The following is a 22,165-nucleotide window of genomic DNA, read 5'->3' on the forward strand; positions in this document are numbered from 1 at the left end:
ATCTACATTATGATCCACACATAAATGCACCATGTATACAACATATATCTGTATTAGATTCATCCATATCTATGATTGATATGTGTCTCATATGAGTAAGCTCCCTAACTATTATGTTCCTAAACCTTATGGACTAACCTCCTAACTCACACACCATATCCAATAACAAGCTTCCATGCAGTATGAGACCCTGTGATCAACTCCTAAAGCACTCAACTCTGAGGAACAGAGATGACATGGAGATTTCTGGCCATGAATGCTGCATTGTTGAACAAACTGCAGGAGTCTGTGGCCTCACTGCTCATCTCCATCCTCCTGCCCATACGCTCTCGCTGGATGGAATGGATGGCAGCGCTCCCGACAGCGAGAGGTTTCCACTGTTTTGAAGGCCAAGCGTGAGGGAGACGCCATTGCCTGAGAACCTCGAAGCAAATGTCGGATAGGCCTCATGATCACCTCCTTGGCTGCTGCTGCCTGCTATCAACGGGTATGCTTGCTCCTCAATCCTCTGCCTCGCGTCCATGAACTTCATCAGCAGCTCTTGGTTGCTCAAGGCGTCCAGCTTCGGCTCAAATGGTGGTGGTGGTGGTGGTGGTGGTTGTGCTGCTGCAGATGGTTGCTTGACGTCGTTCTTGAGGCTATCAGTCATCCCTGTGCTGGACTTGGATGTGGAGCGTCCATTGGCGTCAATCTTGGTTACAGTCTCATCGGCGTTGCGTTGTTCGTGGTGCTTCGTCTCTTCCAGGTAAATTTCCTCCACCATGGGCTTCCATAGGCGCACTCTCGCATTGATGAACCAATTCGCGACCTGTGGCCGTGAAAGAACACCACATTCTTCATCATAATCCTCAAACATTCCTACGAGAGAGAGAGAGAGAGAGAGAGATGTCTTTTGTGATCTACCTGACTCCTCGTGAGTCCTGTTTGCTTGGCCAGCATAAACTTGTCCGAATCCGTTGGGTATCTGCAATCCACAAGAATTTAGAAGGCGGAATGACATTTGTAATCCGCGGGAGGAGTTCTGCGACCAGAGCACTCACGGGTGGAGGAAGTGCTCGAACAGCCAAGCTCGGAGAACGGAAACAGAGCGTTCAGGGAGGCCTCGCTGAGGTCGCCAGGCATTCGGCTGGATCATCTGCCTCTGCTGTCTCAGATGCTGATCGATGAACCGAAGCCTCGAGTTCCCCAGCTTGGTGTCTTCCTCCCCCAAAGTCTTGCAGGTTGCTCGAATCTGGCCGACGATGGCGTCTCGGAGACACCGGAATTGCTTCGATATGGTCCGCTGAGCGAGGACGGTGTATGTTCTTGCAGATCCATGGCCAGCAACAGCTTCGAAGGAAGCGATCACGGTTTGCATCTGGTGGTTGTACTTCCTGTATCTCTGTTCCGCCTTCAAGTTTCAGAGAAGGAAAGCAGGACAAGTGAATTGTCAGCTAAAGCAGAGGAATCAATCAGGAAGACGACAATGAAGAGTTACCTCCTCGAGCATGCTGATGAGCTTGGCCTTCTTCATCTGCAGCTCCTGCCTCTCAGCTGTTGTCAGATCCGCTCTTTGCTTCGTGCTCGTGGTTTCTTCACCTTTCTGCTCTGTGTTCCTCGACTTAGGCCCCTTCGCTGCCTCGTCTTTAATCCCCTTCCCGACGTCGACCACCTCGTCGAGCAACTGTTGAGCTGCCTTCAAGTACTTGGAACCCATCAAGAAGCTCCGCCGGCCTGAGACGCCATTCGCGCCACCTGCAGACGCCGCAAACTTCACCTCGTGGGCGCTCGCCGGAGTCATCGCCATCTCATGTGGCGAGAGGCTCAGAGACAGTCCTCGCCGCCGGGGATTGAACTGGGATGCCACGTCGACGGAGTTGCTCGTGGGCGTCGGCGTCCAGAGGTTGTGATGGAGGCGGGGGAGTACCGACGCATCATGGGACGCGTGGATCGGTAGGGGGCGGTCCGAGTCACGGAGCCACGCTGTTGGTTGGAGAGGGATTCCGACGAAGTCCTGCTGCTGCTGGTTCGTCTGGCCTGTTTGTGCGAGAATGATCGGATTCAATGAATTCATCGTGGAGTTGAGTAGGACCATGTTGGCCGGAGCTGCTGCGTCCATGTAGCCAGCGTAGCCGGGGTTCATGAGGAAGAGGGTCTGCAGCCCATCCGGTTGCACTTCCGGAGCTCCATGAATGAACGTCGCCATCGAAAGAGAGAGAGAGAGAGAGAGAGAGAGAGATCAGCTTAGGATTGTAGCTCGATCGAATGCCTCGGTCGACGCAAAATGCTCATGGAGAAAAGCAAAGGGAAGAACATGGACGATTGATCGAGTGAACCGAAGAAGCCCACGTCGAACAGTCGACACCACTCGATCCATCTTCCCAAGTGCTCTCTCGGTAAAAGAAGTACTCCGTCATATCAAGCAACTACGCATGGCTTCTTAATCCTTTAACCTGTGTACTGAAACCACACACAACTTCGATGGAATCACCTCCTCGAAGCAGCCAATCAGAGACTGCTCGCTGTCTTGGGATGACCCGATAGCAGAGTCGGAACTCCCCAAAAGACTCTGCTTTTCTTCCTCTTTCTTAGAAGCTCCAACATGCAGCGCTCGATCTGAAAGCTGTATCAGATGCAGTTTCCCTTCTATGTATCCATCACAAGCCGTCAAGCAGAGTCTAAGCTATCATGATGCCCTCATGAAAAGAAAGGCAAGATTTGGCCCACCTCTTCTCCCCGGCATCAGATGTAGCAGCACGAGAGGGATCGAGAGACATAGCATTCTACGAAGACGTCAGTATAATTCTGTGAAAGAAGCGACACAAGTGCCACAAGGAACAAAGACCTGTCTAAAGGCCGTGAGAGAGAGAGAGAGAGAGAGAAGGTCGGCAGGTGCTTTGTCTCTACTTGTTTTGTTGCGTACTCGATTCTTCTTCTTCTTCTTCTCCTCGCTGCTATCTACTTGTTGTGTTCATTATTTATGGGTGGATGATGATGCTGGAAGATAAAAAGGCATTGAAAGCTAAGCAAGCCCGGCAACGACAGCCATGACAGCAGCACAGCGAGAACGTTGTCTTCTTCTGGGCAAGACTAGACTCGATGCAGGCGAAAGTCGTGTGGAAGTCTACCAAGTGTAACCTTATCTACATCTGGTTCTGATAGCGAAGGATGACGCCGAAGCCCTCGAAAGCATCCACCCACCCAATGCCCTCTTGTTCCGAGCGTGCCATGGCACAGCACGAGCCATGGTGTTCATCAAGGTCATCCATCTTCCTGCACATCGACTGTAGTGTTCGAGAGAGACACTGAGGTGGCAGAAACATCATGTGATGGAGCAGATTTCCGTGTCTCAGAATCATCAGAACAGTCAACAAAAGGGAACTCCCCTGCGTCAACAATGCCTCGAGGTGTTGGAAGTGGAAATGGTGCAAGTAAATTCGACATTAATCTCTATCATTCTGTTAAGCTGTTCTTATCAGAAGCAACCTTTTGATCGATTAGCCATTGAAATTATTTCTCCGAGGAAAAGGATATGAAATGTCACACTCTCCTGCATGCACGACATGAAAGTGGCCTGCATTTTTTGTGTTAGCGCTGTCAAAGAAAACATTTAAATTATCATATTACCTTTTATCTATCTTTAAATTTCCTTACTATTTCTATTTTACTTTTTTTCTTTTCTTTTACATTTGTTGGTGGATGGAAGAACGTCTTCTCTGATTCTTCTATTGAACTCGAGCGAGTCACTCGAGATAGGTGAGGAGGTTAAAGAATAATAAGAAAGAGAGAGAGAGAGAGAGAGAAAAGAATCAAGGAAGGCATATCTCTCTCTCTCCCCAATGTCAATGAAACGTGTGTTTGGACTGTGTGTTGTGTGATACTTTTTCTTCTTCGAAGTCGTCCTCGAGACGCAACTCCTCCGATGCGTCTCCATAGTTTATTTCTAGTGGCCTTCGACAGCCACTCCTTTTGTCTCCTTCTTCTTCTTCTTCTTCTTCTTCTTCTTCTTCTCTTCCTCATTTGGATCTTCTTTCGCCACACTGTTGGTGTCACAGACTTTTAAGCTCACCATTGTGTTACAGAAGACTTTACATGACACCGCATGTTTTCCACGACTCATGAGAAAAATGCAAAGTCACAAGAAAAAGTATCCATAATAGTCAGTACACCTTTCGTTCTCAGCAACTTTACACAATGAATGATGGTGTTGGAGAAATCGATCTTTATTCATGATGGGGAGCAGCATAGACTCTTACAGACATAAAATTATTATGAATATTATGCAATTATTTACATAGTGCATTACCACTATCTTCTCATATTGATGACATGATTGACGTCATGGCCAATACCTTAATGCTCGGTTATTATTATCTCAGTGCCAATTGACCTGATATCTCACTATTACGTTGACAATATGTGGTTGACCATTTCGTGGATTTGACACACCATGATCCTCCACAATTAACCAGCTCAAGATCCTCCAATTTGTCGAGCTCTCTTCGAATGTTTGAGATCATCTCTACGAGACAGATCAAAGGCTGGAAGACACTCGAAAGAAGCTAAGCAAGGAAAACAACCTAGTCCTACTTGTGATCTCCTTTCGTCAAGAGCATCATGGAGGAATCCATGTCACAAGGGTTCTATCTACTTACACTGGATATGTACGAGACGAAGTTGGATCCATTGGAGTATGTGACAGCATTCACGTCACAAATGACATGACATGGGACGACTGACTCTCTCGTGTCCCACCCTGCAACGCAAAGTCAAGGAAGGTGGCTAACCAACGGGAGCACCGCCACCCCTCCCCGGACCCGGTGGCTCGTCAGCGGCGGGACCGAGTGAGTCGTGGGGTACAGAGACTGGTACGTCAGACGTGCAGCATACACGACGAGATCAGCCACCTTAAACATGTGGAAGACGACGGTGGCGATGAACACGAGAGATTTAGAAGCCAGGTCGGTGTCTGTGTCGGCCGCTGCGTCCTTCTCCTTCGTTTCTTGGCTTTGACCGAGCGAGCCAAGCATAATAAATGAGATACAAAGTACATGGATGTTAACATGTTAACGCATGGATTAGGCAGAGAGAACAAGATGAATGAAATGGGAGAACAAGATGAACTCTATAGATTCCATATGCTGACATCCAAACGACGGTTGAATCATTGGAGGCATTTGGTAGAAATCGAAACCGGGAATTGAAGTCTTCCTTTTTTATGTTGTTCTCAGAGACCGACGACACTTTCACAGCCTTGTTTCGACCTTTAACAAGATCGTGATGGTGGCTATTGTCATCCGATGTGGTTGAAAACTCCCATCATTCCAAAGTATGTTTTGCATTTTCATTCTGCATGAAATATCACAGAGTGTTAGCAGCAATCTTTGATCATTTTTAATGTAGTTGACGAAAGATGCTCACATCCAAAAGGCTAGCAAATGTGAGAGATGCCATGGTGGTTGATTCGGTCCCAAACAGCAAAACTATAAAGAGTGACATACTAAACCAGCATATTTAACTAAAAAGAAATTAATTTGCAATTTTTGGAAGAAATGGTTTCCAACTAAGATAATTACACTCCATGAATTGAGGCTAAATATTAATAACCGATTCGCAGCACATTACTTGTGATACTGCTAGTCCACACGAATCGCATACATACCACGACAGAAACAAAGGCTTGCTTAAAAAATAAAAGATGATATTTCTAGAACACATTCATCGTCATGTCAACTCTGTGCAGAATTAACGACAGCCATCAGACTGTTCACTTGAAACATACCAATTAGAGACATAATCTAAAGGAGAACAGCTCTTTAACAAGGTAGTATAATCTACATTCAGCATGAATGACCTTTAGTCTACCTTATCTCATCACTACAAATCTATCTAGAACTCGGGCTTGTAAATGTGCTATGTATTGTATCATATTGGTGACCTTGGGCTCACATGTCCATGGGATCATTAGGGGGATGAACACTGGGTGACTGACCACTCGAAGAACTTTGCGTTTGAGATGGATGCGGATGCTGTGCTTGACGCCCACTCAGGGGAGGTAATTGCTGTGGGTGAGAGTAATAGTTTGATGCATGATGCAGAAGCCCTCGGTTAAGAGGATTTCCATCTGCGGTTGGAAGTTGTCCAGTTGCTATCTTAAGCCGCTGCACTTCTTCTCTCATAGCTTCATTCGGAGCTGCATAATAACAGAAGATTATTGATCAGTAACCTAATGCCACCAAGATAACCTTTAAGATTTGTGCCTCTAACAACCTTATATTAAAGAGGGAGGATTGCCAAGAACTTTGTGACTATGAAAACCTTGTATTAAAGACGGAAGCCAAGCTACCAAGCCCTTGGCATCTCATGCCACATTGCTGATTGCGGGTGCTATGTCAACAGTTGACCTTTTATAGTTCTTAGAAAGTCTCAAGTCCATAAAAAGAATTTGCATGGATGGTTGATAAGTTAGCGCAAATCACAAAAAGACACCACCGGTTTATGTGCCTTACACAATAGAAATTAATTTTTTGCATGTATATCCCTATAAGAGGATTGCTTGTTTTCAACTACAAGGAAACTCAATTCGATGTGCATCAGTAGCCTCCAAACTGTCATCAGGCAGATAATGCTTCATCTAGTTAGATTACTAAAGAGAATCAATGTAATCTTCTGCCCATTCAACGGTATATCTAGCTAGGTAATTACAATCCTTTTATGTTAGTCAACATCTTAAGCTTGAAATGGAATAATAAAAAGCCGAATACTAATTAAGCCTAAAGAAAAAAACATCAGATAGTGTTTAGGGCACATACCATCACGAAGTTGGGCCTGTTGCTCCATAGCCTGCAACCGCAGTTTGTGTTCTCTGTTCTCGGCATTCAAATTTGTATTGTCCCTCTGCATTAGCATTAAATCATTGTGAACATCAAATAAATGATTAAACAAGAAAGTGTTTTAGTTTTGATCTTGTGGAAACAGCAAGAAATGTGATATAAACAGAGATCAAGATTCATGTTGTTTTCTATAATCCCAAAACTTTGATGAAAAATCATAAAATTCAGAGAGATAATCCTTGGTGCGATCTTGGTCTTTAAGTATCATTCCGAGTGCGAGATCTCTTTTCCCACCCGAGAACTCCCATTGGATGGAATCCATAGTGTCATGAGGGCTTAAGAGGGCAAGATAAAATCTCACGGGATGTGATACAATAAGCTACGGGAAAACCTAAATTATCTTTATGTTTTAATCCCTTCTATATCATATGCAATTAGATCCAGAAAAACATAGGGCATTACAGCATAAGATATTGATTGGTTAGTATGTTCTATTTTTATGTATTGCAACCAAACATTTCAAAACCTACACAATCTTTGACTTAACAGTTATGCAATTCTTTTTCCGTAAAAGTTCAATGTTTTTTTACATAAACAGATTTGGCATTCAATTCTCTTAGCTGCAAGTTGTCTCTACAGTGCCACTGAAATCATCATCGGCATATTACCAAACACACAAATTTACCTTAATTGAATAGATCAAAGTTTCCATTGGTCAAAGTAGATGAAATTACAACTCCAATCTCTAATTATGCAGAATTGTGAATATATCTCAATCCAAGCGGAATCAATAAATCCTAACTATTCCTGAATGAAATGATAAGTATGCATATACTTTCAATAGAAAAGTCACTGACAGTACTGTGTCCAAATGAGATCAAGCAAAGTCAGAGCCGATCATGAAGGAAATCACCGAGAGCAACACCAATCCAGCTTAGCTTATGGTGACACAGAATCAACAAATTATATGCAGCACAAAACTTTTGCCCATCTCCAAACCACAAAACTGCAAAAGCTAGCTGCTAGCTCATACCTGCAGAAGTGTGAGCAGGCCAGAAAGAGTGGTTGCCTCTGTCTGAAGAGTTTGCACCCTTCATTCCAAGTTCACTTGTGAAATGAATCTTCCTCTCCTTCGAACGAGCAGCGGATTGCCTCTTCAAAGAATCCTATAACAAGAAAAAAGAAAAAAATATCTTAAAATTGTAGATAAATGCAACCTAAAAAGACTAAAACACAAACTCAAAAAGAATACAGATGGTTTTATAGTATTTTAGGGAATAACAAGATCATATTTTTTTCTACAAGAACTTCTAAAAAGAACTAAAAACAATCACATTCCAGTAAATCTTACTGGAATCAACCATAGTTCGAGAAAAAGCCCCGATAACATGTAGAAATTAGTAACGAAACATCCATAGATCGACTAAAAAGTCGAATTAAACAGCGTGGAACGCAAAGAAAGGCCATTTCTTGTGAGGTACAAAAAAGGGGCAAAGGAATTGAGAGAGAGAAAAAAGAACACGCCTTTTTGCTCTCATGGGATCGATCAACGCCAACTCCGCGAGCTTATCGGCCGTCGTCATGGCCTTCTTCGCGTAATCCGAAAGAGGAGGCGTCGACTCCCCATCGAACGGCCATATCGAGCCGCTCCGCCGATTGGGCCCCTTCCTTTCCTGCGCCCCGCCGCCACTTCCGGCCACAGTGCCCGCCTGGAATCCCAAGCTATCGAAGAACGCGGCGCCCACCGAGAAAATGCGGAGATGGGCCCCGGGGACACGCCTACACGCGGCCGCAGGCTGATCCGACATCCCGGGCTCCGCGGAAAGCCCACCGCCCACGGCGCCTGCGTCGCCGCCGGAGACGTTGTCGTCTGAGAGCGAGGGGAAGTCGATGTCGGGATCGGTGTCGAAGAGATTGTCGTCGGGGAGGCGGAGGAAGGTCTAGGAGTGAGCCCGCCTGTTTCGGCGGCAGGTGGCGCGCCGGTCGCCTCCATCGCTCGGGTCCACGGCTCGAGTAAGTCCATCGGAACCGCGTGCGGACCTGTAAGCAGCCGCATGCGAACGCAAGCACCGGGCAAATAGCACTTCTTTTGCCTATCATCTTCGCCCTACTCCCTCGGTCACCTCTCCTGTAATTGGAGGACAAGTCGGACCCATTGGGCCCCACATCGCCTCACTAAGGATCACGGTATATTTCTGGCAGTCAAAACTGCGCGTCAAACTTGGCGCCATGCACAACACCGCTTCCTCGGCGACGTAATCATGGACCGTTCGATCAGAGCGACGAGAGGTGAGGCGGGAATGACTTCGGGGACTCCGATCCAAAGCGATCTCGATCGGACGGTCGAGATGAGAGAATGCGGTCCACGTGTTCATCCCACGAGTTGGTTCAACCAAACCAGGAAGCCGCGAACAATTCGTACTCGGAATCGTACCGTGGTCAACATCTTGGCACGTCATCAGTAGTTACCTGAGACATGGAAGTAATCTATTATCATCTGCTGCCTTCTTCAGAGGTCAACAATGTTCCTGAGAGTTGCTATCAATGGTCAGTGTGTTTACTAGCTGAGCTAGCACACATCTTATATCATCCATTTGTCACTCATCTCATGGAAAAAAATTAATATTGCTAATTTCATATAATTATTTTTATTAAGCAACATATATATAATATATATTTGTATCATTTAAAAATCATTATGATGATAAAAACATTATAACTACTTTTTAGATATTCTATGCTTTGTATGTATTAGTTTAACTCAAACTAATTATTCTTTATCATAGTTAGAAGTAATTACCTTAAGTTCTTACATTATGTATATAATTAATGTGCAAGGACAACTATATCTAATAGTCTCACCAGTCTAAGCAAAGAAAACATGAGTTTCATGCATCAGCAGCAGCAGCAGATGAAATGGGTGTTTTCATGCAGAAACTGAAGTCATTTCTGTGATGGCTCAGCAGATTTCATGGTACAAAACATAATATTTTGTTGGCCACTTGCATGCAGCTTATTCATTAAGAGAGATGTTTTGTTGTGATAGATATAACATCACCCACTTGGTATTGTATATGCATTGAATGGCATCATCAATGAGGTGAGACAAACTTTAAACTTTGTAATCTAAGAAGAGTTTGGCAGCCACAAGCCTCCTTAAAAGAAGTCCAGTTGACCAAATTAATTGACTGTTCCATGCATGTCTTCTGCAGACATTAACCCTAGTTTTGTATTTGTTTGAGGAGGAGAAGGTGGATGCATCTGCTACTTTTGACTCCTCAGCTGATGCATGGCTGATAGCAAGAAGTATCATTTGAAATTTATATTTATATTGGAAGTTCAAATTTAATATTTAAGTCCAGATAAAAAAAGATGAAGAATTATATTAAATTATCAACAATTAATATAATATAAAATTATATCTTATAAGCATGAATCTCAAATATATTTTATAAAATTAAATGATGATTAAAAAATCCTTATAATTGAGTTGGGAATGAGAGTTAAACTTATTTGAAAAAAAATTCCCTTTTTTAGATGTTTCTAAAAAAACAATGAAAAACAGTAGTTTTTAATCAAAATCATATTTTTATTTGCCATTGATGATGGCATCATTTTGGTAGGGAGGGATATGTTTTCCATGGAAATTTGGTGAGAAAAGAAAACAAGGTGCTGTGTTGCATGGAATTCACTACTAAGCCATGCAATTAGTCTTGGTTGGACGCCACAAGGAGTTCCTACTCGTACAGGGTACGAGCATCACGTGTTTCTTTATTCTACGGACTAGGAGACTTCCACAGCACCGCGTACCTTATTAGCGTAGTTTCAACGCGTGGTAGTAAGATTTCCCCGCCGCCCGCGCCCCCTCCCTCTCCCCTCATTTATCGTTCCACAGGGGAGTAAAAAAGCGTTCCTTTTTGGCACGATTCGCTCATAGGCGGTGAATCATCACATTCGTCCCCCACAAGATCGCGATTTTGGCTTGCTCCCGTAGCGAAGGCGTGGATTGGCACCTTGCGGAGTCCACATTCGTTCTTGTCTCCTCGATTTCCGACTTGTTTCTTGGGTTCTCTTAGCGTGTCGGTCTTGGCGCCGTGATCTGGAGTCAGGCCGAGGGTTCTTCGTGGGAATCTGGTTCTGAGCTCCGGAGAGCAGGTTTGGTGGTCGTCTTGATCGAATCCTAGCCCTTGTTTGTTTTTCTTCGCGTAAAGTCCTGATTTTTATGTGATTTTCCTGTGCTTAGTGCGCTAGGGTTTGATCCTCGCTCCGAGAATGAACATTTGATGGATGGAGATGGTTCTTTCTGAGATGGCTAGGTTGATATGAAGAAATGTGTAGGAGATTCAAGAAAGGTGGAATCTTTATGCGATATTTTTGAGTTCTGAATACTTTGGGGGAACTGTAGCTTTGCAAGGACGAATTATCGATAGATTTAGCAGGAGGAAATCGGTAATATCGATCCGGAGGACTTGTTTCTGAAGGCCAACAAATGGAGGAAAACTTGCCGGCTGGAAGCATGATGCCAGGAGTTTCTTATGGTGTGCTAGGTTTGCAAGGACACATGCACAGCCATCAAGGCTCGATGATCCACTCGTCGATGCATGATGCTTTCCCCACGTCAGCCCAGGAATTTAATCATCGAGGATTCATGGATTATAATGAAGGAGAACGTGGTAAGACCTGTGTGAGCGATGAGGATGAGCCAAGCTTGAATGAAGATGGAGTTGATGGTCAAAACGAGGCTGGAAAAGGGAAGAACGGCTCCCCATGGCACCGGATGAAGTGGACCGATGCGATGGTGAGGCTTTTGATAACTGCAGTTTCTTACACAGGGGAAGATGTTGCTTCTGAGTGTGGTGGCAGGAGGAAACATGTGATACTGCAGAGAAAGGGGAAGTGGAAGGCCATATCAAAAGTGATGGCCCAGAGAGGTTGTTATGTCTCACCTCAGCAATGTGAAGATAAGTTCAATGATCTCAATAAGAGATACAAGAGGCTCACTGATATTCTTGGTAGGGGCACATCTTGCAAGGTTGTCGAGAATCCATCACTTTTGGACCACATGAATAACCTCTCTGAAAAGTCAAAGGATGATGTGAGGAAGATTTTGAGCTCAAAGCATCTTTTCTATGAGGAGATGTGCTCATATCACAATTGTAACCGGTTGAATTTACCTGCCGACCCAGCACTTCAACGATCACTTCAACAGGCACTTAGAAGTAGGGACGAGCATGACACGAGGAGGAGCTTGCACGAAGATATCGATGAAGGAGATCAAGGTGCTGACAGTGATAATGAGGAAGGTGATGTTCTAGAGCGTAATGCATTGCATGGTGACTTGGTGGCATCGTGCTTTCCGAAAAGGATAAAATTTGGGGTTGACCATCAAGAAGTGGTTCTAGGGAACCCTTCAGGTTCACAAAATTGTTGTAGAAGCCTTCAATCTCCAGGCTTGACTGTAGATATGAACCAAGTATTTTCAGAAGGATCTCAATCCACACTGATGCATCACCGGTGTAATTCCTATCCACTTCAGCTTGAAGAGAAGAGATTGTATATTCAAGCTCAGATGCTGGAACTCGAGAGACAACATTACAAGTGGCAAAGGTTTAGTAAAAAGAAAGACAGAGAACTAAACAGAATGAGGCTGGAAAATGAACGAATGAAACTTGAGAACGAACACCTATCCCTCGAAATAAGGCAGAAGGAGTTAGAGTTGGATGTTATTTTAAAAAGACAGCAGTGAATCATCGTTATTTGATGGAAATGATTGAATTTCAAGTGTTCAGTAAGGTAAGCTTACGTGAACCGAGTAGTTAGCTCGTTCTGTAGACTTTGTTTGGTGTTTTTGCAAAACAATGTACCAACAGGGGAATTTATGATAGTAATTATCAAACTTCCTTATTTTTTTATGTTTGCAACTATTGCACCCTTGATCCGAGTTGTTCTTTTTTTTTCCCTTCAATTCAGTTATGGAGACGTTGGTAGTTATTTTGACATGTTTGTTTTTGCCTATTAAAGTTACAATCAGTTTTCGGTTTAACGTAGTTCTGCTAATTGATCTAGAATTAGGAAGACATTTTTTTCCTCCTTGTTCAGGTGCAGACATCATAGCACCTTATTATGTCAACCAGGTTCCAAAGGAACCTGCATAAGTATATTATAATGAATTACCATGCACCTGAAAATTGTATTGGACGATGTCAATTTTGGAAAGATATGTGGGCTGAAGCAGAGACTCCTTGAAAAATTGCCAACGAGCTGGCAATATCGATGTCTAATATTTGGTATTTTAAGAGTTCAATTTTCTATCTCCGTATTCAAAGTCGACTAAAAGCGCAATGAGCTCTTCCTCATTTAACTATATACTATCTTCTTACTAAAAGATAATATCTAGTGCATGGTGCTCTAAGCATGTTCTTTCATATTATCATATTTTTCTCATGTAGCAGGCTTTCAGATACTTAGATCTCTAAGCTGTTCAAGATTCAATTCATTTCCTATAAATTCTATGGCTTGCTTACCTTTCTTGCATTTCGATAGAGTAATCTCTATTTATTTATTTATTTTCTTTAGCTTTTCAGGACTAAAAAATTTCTGAAGTACCTGTTAGCAGGATTTTTGGCGTAACTATAGAGATATTTGTGATTACCTTACATGTGACCACTTTTTGTTTAAAGCGACAACCTAACAAAATATCTTGATTTGTTATATCTTTGGCCAAGGATGTGGCAACTTGAAGTTATGACAGAATGCTCTGTTGGAAGGTGGAAGTATCATATCTTCTGATCTGACAATAGGTTTATGGAAAATGTGTGTGATCTTTGTATTCAATTATTATGTGGTGAGGCATAATGGCTTTGAGTTGAATAAGTTCCAAGGAGGCTTCAATGAAGAAGATTATTTTGCTTGAGAAGGTTGAGTGTATCCTTACCTGCTGATGTTCTACATTCTGAAACTTGGACTTGTCAATCAAGTTGTTCTACATTCTACTCTGTGTCAACAATATCTTTTGTGCAGGCAGTTATTAGCCAAATATCGCGATAAAGAAGGTGTAGAGGTTGTATTTGTCTTAAGTCATTTGTAGATCAAAGCATACTGCATATGGTTTCTATTGCGCATTGTGTGATTCCAACACTGGTAAGATGAAGTCTGTGTAATTACCCTATGGAACTTTTGTTTCAGTGATATGTTCTGAATGCAGAGGATGTCTTTTCCCACCCTGTGATGAACTCAAGACACTTTGATCAGCTTCCAATTCCAGAGGCAGCACCATCTTCTCATCACTTCAGCTGTTTACTTACTACTTGATATGAAGCATTCAAGCAAGTAGAAGAGCCTCATTGTGATGTGGCTCACATTAGATTGTGTTCTTTTGGTTCTTAACCAAGAGTGTTAGTGAACTAAAGCACCGTGGCCGAAGTTTGGTCCACAGATTGATGTCGGGAGCTTTGAGATCGGTTGGGCGAGGCATCGAGGGTGGCTTCGTCCGCAAGTCGAGATGCCGACGCCATATGAGGGAAAGCGCTTCACGGTCGGGGCACTGGCATCGTCTTCGGGGAGGTCGTCTCTCGGTCGGGTAGTCGCACTTCCGGGGTAGCAGCGCTCCTACACAGAAGGCCCTCGTCTGGGAGTTCCCGACTTTGGCCTCTCGACGACTGAGTTAGTGGTTGATTCTTCGTTTTCTTCTCTTTTTTTTTTTCTCCCTTGGTTAGATGTCGATCATGCGCTTTTATACTACTACATAAGGACCGATCGTACGCGAGTTTGGTGCAGTGATCGATTCCCGAGGGGCAAGGTGGTACATTTGTGCGGTCGTCATCCCGTGGGACGACGCCAGGCGATGTCGTCCCGAGCTTTTCGGGATCGGACGTACCGCCCTCGTGTCGAAGTGACTGGGCACGGGTGGTGACGTGGCTGGAGTCCAAAATATATCTTATCAAAGAGTATTAATACAAATTCTGTATTATTTATTGTCTAATGAGGGCTTAGTCGTATGAACAGTTCGTATGTATTGACGATGTCTTCGGTTTATTGTCGTATGATACTCGTATGCCGGTAAATGTACTTTTCTGTCTACCCCATTTGCACCCAGGCAGGGTCCCAGGCCGTGGCCCACCTTCCACTGAGGTGGTACGCTCTTGGGTGTCTCCCGAAGTGGAGAAACTTCGGTTTCCTTCGTCTATATCACCTTGGCTTGCTGCTTATCGAGGCGGGGCGGGAGTCTGAGCGCGAGAAGGGGAGAAGCATGGGAGCGTGCGCGACGAAGCCCATGGCGCAGGGTGACGCGCCCCCGCCGATGGAGCCGGATCCCCAGGTGGAGGATGGCGGCGGAGGGCAGGAGGTCGAGCAGGGGCCGGGCCCGGCGCCGGATGACAACCGCCGGAGATCTCTCGGCGAGCTGTTCAAGGTGCGCGTCGCTGCCTTCCTTCCTTCCTTCCTTCCTCCTCCTCCTCCTCTGATTTAGGCGTCAGTGGCTCTTTTTTCTGATGAACGAGGAAAAAAGTTGCGATCTTTATACCTCTTTGGCATCTTCTGAAGATTCTATCTCGACTTTGGATCTTATTTGGTGCATTTAATGAGGGAAAGTTCTTAATTTGTATGTGATCTCATCATCTCAGATCTCCAAAACCACCAATCGATTACAACCATTGGCCGCTGGTAAAACTTCACAAGCAGCATAGTAAATATATATATAGATGAGGGTGACAGCAAGCAAAACCTCTGCCTTTATTGTGTTAGGCAAGACCACATGCTTATTGAATTATTGACTGGCTTGCTACTTTGGAAATATCTGGATGATGTAAAGTTCTCGCAGTAGAAGCTCCATGTCGATTTTGTTGTGCAATCAACCTAATAGTCTTCTGATACTATCCCATGGATTTCGTTGAGAACAGGAAAATTGCAAGTTGCTTATTGATGTCAATGTTTCAGCGTCTGCTACCATGAAAACTATTAGTGTGACTTGTTGTTGGGTGTGCCGTGAATTCCAGTCGCATCAGGACTCCGCTACCGACAATGTCATGAGAAAAAGAAAGCTAATTGGGGTGAAAATAAGTGGTCTGAGATAGTAGTGGATGGCTTGAGCCTGTTGGTCCAAAGTTTCTTGTTAGGTTTTCTTTTGTATTCCATACTTGGGATTTTGGGGTCATATGTGTGTCCATACTCTTCATCTTCTGAGACAATGCACCTTCTTCATCTTCGCCCCAAAAATATAAATTTATTGTTGTTTTCTCTTCATTTATGTCATCTCTGTGCTTTTTTTTTTTTGAACTTTGACTAATGAGACACTTGTGAGCTCAAGAGGAAAACCTTCCTTGCAAGCTTTCATGCTACTCAATATCCCTCCTAGTTTAAGTCTCAAGAGAGCAATCATGAGATCGGAGTATGCTGATTTGGACCCATCACATTAGAAAAAGGATACTACTTTCATAGGAAAGTGGTTTACATGCACATAAAGATTCTGGAAGGTCACTGCAAATTTTTTATAGGCTCCTAAGACAAATATATTCCAAGTAGGTGACATAGCATTTAATTCTATGGTGTGACAAGGCCCACCTGATAGGTGCTCCTTGTCACCCACTTGCAGGTAGCAACAAGTACTCTGAGATGAAACTTTTTATGTTGAGGTTAGTTCCAGTTTGGGTCTTTCATGCCCTTTGTGATCAATGTGCTAGAATTTTTCTTCAAAGAGCGCTAGAATGCAAATCTAACATTGACATCTAAATAGCAATCTATAGTGAATGTGGCACCCTTGCTTCCGAAGATGTTTAAGACTGCAAAATTAAGGTGTTTCTCTGCTAATTGATATAGGCAATTCCTGAGTTTTCTATACAAAATGATTGACACCCAGATCTTCATTGGATTCTGCAATAGAAGTTATAAATTGCATTGCATTGGCATTTATGCCCACCCTTACAAAAATCATAAACTGACAAAATTCACTCTGTAGCCAATAAGTATCCCAAGCTTTAGTTTTGTCCTCCACCACTTCTGAACTTCTCTTTCATAAGTGGAACTCATTAGATCTATTGTCAGTGCGAACTCATAGATTGGCTGTTGGATGTACTATGTGCCTTATCTTATTTCTTCCATTTTCAAACCTTACTGAAAGGTTATGTTTTACACATGCTTTTCACATTAACAATGAATCACAAAATTGGCATAGAGTATATAATATTGGCAGGAAACTTATTAAATGGTTGGTCCTTTATTGCATGATGCCCTGATGAAGGACAATCTGTCTGCTTAGCAAATAAAAAGATTCTCTTAAAGAACCAGCTACACTTATTTTGTTATTTTATAAAAGCAGAGGAATATAGCTTTAATCTGAAATGTGAGAATTCTTTGTTTTCATTTTTGGGAGATGATTGTACATGCCTTTTCTTTTAGGGTTAATAATGCTATCCTTAATCCAGTAAAATATCTGAGCATTTTGACAGTGACCACACAATTAATTGGAGTTTTTTTCTTTAGCTTTATGAAGGAGACTTATTCTTTTAATTTTCTCATAAAGGCTGGTGGTTGTCTTTTTAGCACATGCTCTCAGGACCTCGTATGTTATTTCAAGTGCCAGCTCTTTTACTTTTTTCCATTCATCTATCAAATTGAAAGGTCCAACCCTTCAGATGCTTGTGCCCACCTACTTTATAGCTTGTGGTTTACATCAAGGGTTGATCCCACTAGATATCATTACTGTGACATACTCCACAATCATGCCTGTACGTGATTAAAGTTATACCTACCTTCTGTTCTGCTTTAGTATTCTAGCACTCATGATCACTTCCAACCATAGGTTCATCTTCATTTTGTAGCCTTTTAATGTATGAGGTGTATCACTGTGACTTAGAAGCCAGAAAACCGAAGATTGTCCAGTTTTATCATTAGTTCATTAACAGTAAGGCATGGTTAAAGCTTGTACCAATTTATTATAACACACATCGTTTAAACCTGGAGTGTGTAAACCCTGTATGTAGGTTTAGAAACTTCTGTAAAATTTTTTGACATAAAAGAGGCATTGAATCATTCATTCATGGGATAAGAAAAGTATAAGCACATAGGATGGATGATACTTCATTCTACATACAATCATCATAGCACAGAACACAAATAAAGAGCAACAGCTACTGCGATGTCAGTTTAAGGCTTTCCACGTATACAGGATATAACCCTGGTAACTCGAAGTTAAATGAATATGGCAAATGTTTTAACACATATCACTCTTCTCCAACCTGAATCTCACAAATTTGAAAATCTAGAGTTATCCAATAAGCACCAAAACGATAGAATTTTATTTTTTTATGGCCCTTGCTGATGTGTAATCTTGGTGGTGCAATTTTCAGATCGGAGGTGCTTCCAGTTGAAAGTAACTCTCGGCGACTCCCACCATAAAATTCTGTGTCCTGGATTCCATGTCTTGTGATACCCATGAACTTCTCCGTCTAACTATATGAAATTATTTCTGATCTAAATTCCATCCTTCTCGTTAGCGATTTGATAACTGAATATAGATTTCATTTATAGGTCAGAATGTGCATATGTTTTTATCTTGTCTATTCAATATGACGACAGTACAAACTTTACAAAAGCTATACAAATTCAAACTAACACTAATTGAAAATGCTATCTTAGCAGAACGAAGAGGTGATCAGATCCTCTGAGACTGATAAGAATGTCGTCTCAGAGACTGTTACACCAGAACCTATGGAAGTGAAGGAAGAAGTAATTGACAACAAAACAATCGATGAGGCTGTACTGCATGAAGCAGACAAGCAACCCACCGAGGTACCTAAAGCCGAAGCAGAAGCTGCTGAAGCTATCTCAAACTCGACCCCACAGGAGACGTCTGTTCTTCCTCCGGCATCGGATTCTGAAGTAATCACAGCAGATGTGGAACCACTGGGTTCAGAAGTGAAAGCCCAAGTGGATACTGGCAAGGTGGAGGCTGTGGAATCTAGCCCGACGGAAGGAGGTCCAGCTGCCTTGGAGAAGAAAGATGTGTGAAGGCTTGTTTAATGTATCGATGTTGCATGTAGCTGCTGCATCTCACCATCTGTTGTCTGTTCAATTGTGTTCTTTTCTTCTGATTTGAATCTCGATTGCATTGTAAAATTCATTGTTGTTATTATTTATTTCGCCTTCTCGCTTTCCGTAGTAAAAAAAAGGCTATTCTCAGATGTATCACGATACGACCTTTATAATTAATTCTTGTAAATTTTCCTGGTTGAGGAGAAGGAAGCTCTTGAATTTGTACTAATCTTACATGTTGATGGTTGAGGTTCTCTAAGTTCCGTTTAAATTGGTATGTCCTCCATCACTTCATCACAATGTTTTGATCTTTTCTTTTAATTCTTAAACCAATGGCTATTGTGTTAGCTAATATAACATTTCCATTAGATTTCAAACATCATTACATATCTCATTGTAAAGATAACATCAAAGTGGTTCAATTCATGTTGCTTCCTTCTGCGATTGTGAATTTCCATCTTCTACTGAGGCCTCACGGGTGACACTCTCCTTGTTCTTTCCCCATAGAACACAATAAAGGCCTCCAACCATTAGCAGCCCACCTAAAATGCTGAAACCCAAGTGTTTATCAACACAACAGTTAAATCAACTAAAATGATCGATCATCATGCAAGAAGGAAATCAACCAGGTCATGTGTTCTCTACCTTCCCAGAGAAATCATCTCTCCTAGAAAAATAGATGAACATATGATGGTGAAAACAAGAGATAAAGGTGTGAAAACTGCCAGGAAGACAGGACCCTTCTTCTCTATGCACCAAGTTTGTATGTAGAAAGCAACTCCTGTCACCACAAACCCCTGCCATGCATTCAACGTATGATTCATACTGTCTTTCTCGTTTTGAGGAATGCAATGGATGACAGCAAAAACAACACCACTTTGGCTGGCAACAGTATTCATTCATCCAATATTCATCTACACTTACACAGTAGAGGATGGCAAGCAGGCCGACATCCAGCTGCAGCTTCCACTTGGAGGTGTCTCTCTCAAACGCCATGGCAACGAAGATCGACTGAAGTGTGGCGAAGAGGCACTCGAGAGTGGTGAAAAGAAGCTTGGAGGGGTACTCCCTCATCAAGATCCCCTGTGCAAAGTGATGGATGGTTAAGTAACACCATGGAGATGGAGATGGAGGGTTGTGGCGGCTGATCACCTGTAGGACCAACCACAGAGACCAGGTCATGGTGGCAGTGATGACGAAGAGAGTTCCTTTGATCCAGGTGGTCTTGGAAACAGCAAGCTCCTCATCTAAGTGGCTCATCCTGTGGTGGCCGGAGGGGAAGTGGAGGTTCAAGGGGTGGATGCGAGGTCCTCTGTAGAGGGCAGTCATCACAACTCCGGCCAGGCAAAGCGCTACTCCCAGTGCTTTGCCTACTCCCGAGAAGCTCTTCATCTTGATGCTCTCCATTCTGTGGTCACATCAACGAAAACCTGCGTTCGAGAGAGAGAGAGAATCTACTACAACATGATGCAATGGAAGTATAAGTTTCTGATGCTTGCTTGGCATAGATGATCAACACTGCTTGCAATCTCAATCTCAGGGCTTCATATGAATAAAGCTAGAGAGCATTATCATCACTGGACTATACTTCATAAATACTAAAAATCGAATTTTTAACTCGAGAGATTATAATATCTTGATTTAGTCTAAACCACATTAGAATTAAGAGATAATCTAAATAGTTTCATAAGGATCCCATAAGCCTAGCATTAAGTATAGTGAGAGAAACAACAAAGGCTTTGTTTCGGAGTAGAATCCAAAACAAAATATATATGTGGATCATGATGTACTTGATTTGACTCTTACCTAAATCATGTTTTCCTGTTTTCTTAGCTGAGCTAACCTGTTTTGATCTGACCTGACTCATTAATTTTTGGAGTGGTGAGACCACTGAAAGTTAAAGACCACAGATAGATGATCATGGCCACGTTGATTAATAATCACCTGCCCCACAAATGATTACCCTTTTGGAGTTACGAAAGCTGACCACCTTTCTTCATCATTTCTCATCATGATGGAGAAACACAAGTTGTCCGATTTCCATGATGATTCCCTCTACCCTAATATATAATTCTCTCTATCATTGCATCGACGTGATCTCTTCGATATATAAGCGAATTGTATGATTAGAAGAGCAAGTCACACACCTGAAGAGCACAGCAAAAAAGAAGGTAAACACTGGTACTGAGTTCGTAGTTGCTGAGGCCACCGATGCCGAAGTATACTTCACTCCCACGTTATACAAGTTCAAGCTGAAGGTAATCCTAAAACACCCCACACGCACCCCATTAATCTCTGTCACAGACACACCTCAAGTAGTAGCAGAAACTGATGCCGATTAGAACGCATGCACGTACCCTAACATTGCATGCATGAACAGCTTCAACGCTGTCATCACCGTCAGTGGCGGAGACCTCCTCCTGAGATCGGGAACCGAGCTGATGAGGGACTGCAGCTACAGCAAGAAGAAGAAACAAAGAGGGCGGCAGAAGAACTATATACCTCTCGAAGATGACAGCGAGCGGTGCAAGTAACAGTGAGGCAGCTGCATGCCGGTAGAAGATGAAGACGAAGGTGCTCAAGCCCTTGTCGAAGGCAGCCTTGGATATAACGAAGTATCCGGTGGACGTGAGCTGTAAGAGGACTGCAGCAACATAGGGTTTATGTGCAGCCATGGGTGGCCAAGAGGCGATGAGTGTCTTCCTTAAGTAGAGCGATGAGATGACCCGCTTCAACTTGCACTCAACATTGAGCACGCATGGAGATTGCACTCACAAGACACCATGGTGCTGCATTGGACAAGATCGGAGAAAGCTGTTCATGCATGGAGATTGCACTAAGCAAACTGTGAATAGCAAGAGACCACCATAGCGCTGTGACAAGATTGGATAATGCTTTTTGGAGACCTAATATTCTTGAAGAATATGTAGATAGCTTTATGGTTTATAAACAATATTTAATTTGCATTGTGCATATGTTCTTAGCTTCTGTGGTCAGATACAAACAAGAGCGTTAATTTTCCACAGACAAAGAATATGCTGAGGAGATATGTTTGATTTGCTTCTATTTTTTTGTTGGCTATTCTATTGCTCATGTTCTTCCACATTGTCACATACAAAAAAATCCCTGATAGAAAAGGCCATGATTTGCTGTCTTTTATTAATGAATTCATGCTAATGTGCTTTGCTTCCCTAAATTAAAAATCTACTTTAGTCTCTCAAAGAAAGAAAAGAAATGTACATTAACATCTCATGAAAAGAAGGCAGAGAAGACAAAGGGAATATGTGGATAAAGAATCCAAGCAGAATCTGAGAGAAGATGTGTTG

The 22,165-nt window shown here is 42.8% G+C and overlaps 4 protein-coding genes and 1 long non-coding RNA gene across 5 annotated transcripts; 2 read left to right on the forward strand and 3 right to left on the reverse strand.

Annotated features, from left to right (window-relative positions):
• Positions 1-34: 34 nt before the first annotated feature.
• LOC103987180 (BEL1-like homeodomain protein 1) lies at positions 35-2,932 on the reverse strand. Its single transcript, XM_009405406.3, has 4 exons — positions 1,478-2,932; positions 1,041-1,390; positions 904-964; positions 35-808 (listed from the first exon to the last, which is right to left on the reverse strand). Exons 1-4 carry the CDS (start codon positions 2,183-2,185, stop codon positions 302-304), a joined length of 1,626 nt encoding a protein of 541 aa, XP_009403681.2. The 5' UTR covers positions 2,186-2,932; the 3' UTR covers positions 35-301.
• Positions 2,933-5,663: 2,731 nt separating this feature from the next.
• LOC135675927 (uncharacterized) lies at positions 5,664-8,848 on the reverse strand. Its single transcript, XR_010514062.1, has 4 exons — positions 8,337-8,848; positions 7,846-7,978; positions 6,792-6,876; positions 5,664-6,172 (listed from the first exon to the last, which is right to left on the reverse strand). It is a non-coding gene; the product is annotated as an uncharacterized LOC135675927 (long non-coding RNA).
• A 1,808-nt stretch (positions 8,849-10,656) lies between these two features.
• LOC103987182 (uncharacterized) lies at positions 10,657-12,723 on the forward strand. The gene is made up of 2 exons (XM_009405407.3): positions 10,657-10,967; positions 11,056-12,723. The coding sequence occupies exon 2, from the start codon at positions 11,302-11,304 to the stop codon at positions 12,556-12,558; it is 1,257 nt and encodes a 418-aa protein (XP_009403682.2). The 5' UTR covers positions 10,657-10,967; positions 11,056-11,301; the 3' UTR covers positions 12,559-12,723.
• A 2,136-nt stretch (positions 12,724-14,859) lies between these two features.
• On the forward strand, positions 14,860-19,068 carry LOC135675928 (uncharacterized). Its single transcript, XM_065186579.1, has 2 exons — positions 14,860-15,222; positions 18,447-19,068. Exons 1-2 carry the CDS (start codon positions 14,875-14,877, stop codon positions 18,813-18,815), a joined length of 717 nt encoding a protein of 238 aa, XP_065042651.1. The 5' UTR covers positions 14,860-14,874; the 3' UTR covers positions 18,816-19,068.
• Positions 19,069-19,234: 166 nt separating this feature from the next.
• Positions 19,235-21,514, reverse strand: LOC135677670 (WAT1-related protein At5g64700-like). The gene is made up of 7 exons (XM_065190040.1): positions 21,342-21,514; positions 21,197-21,259; positions 20,987-21,103; positions 19,992-20,247; positions 19,764-19,922; positions 19,485-19,636; positions 19,235-19,389 (listed from the first exon to the last, which is right to left on the reverse strand). Exons 1-7 carry the CDS (start codon positions 21,512-21,514, stop codon positions 19,263-19,265), a joined length of 1,047 nt encoding a protein of 348 aa, XP_065046112.1. The 3' UTR covers positions 19,235-19,262.
• Positions 21,515-22,165: the final 651 nt, after the last annotated feature.

This window comes from Musa acuminata, chromosome BXJ1-6 (assembly GCF_036884655.1).
Source record: "Musa acuminata AAA Group cultivar baxijiao chromosome BXJ1-6, Cavendish_Baxijiao_AAA, whole genome shotgun sequence".
Taxonomy (NCBI): domain Eukaryota; kingdom Viridiplantae; phylum Streptophyta; class Magnoliopsida; order Zingiberales; family Musaceae; genus Musa; species Musa acuminata.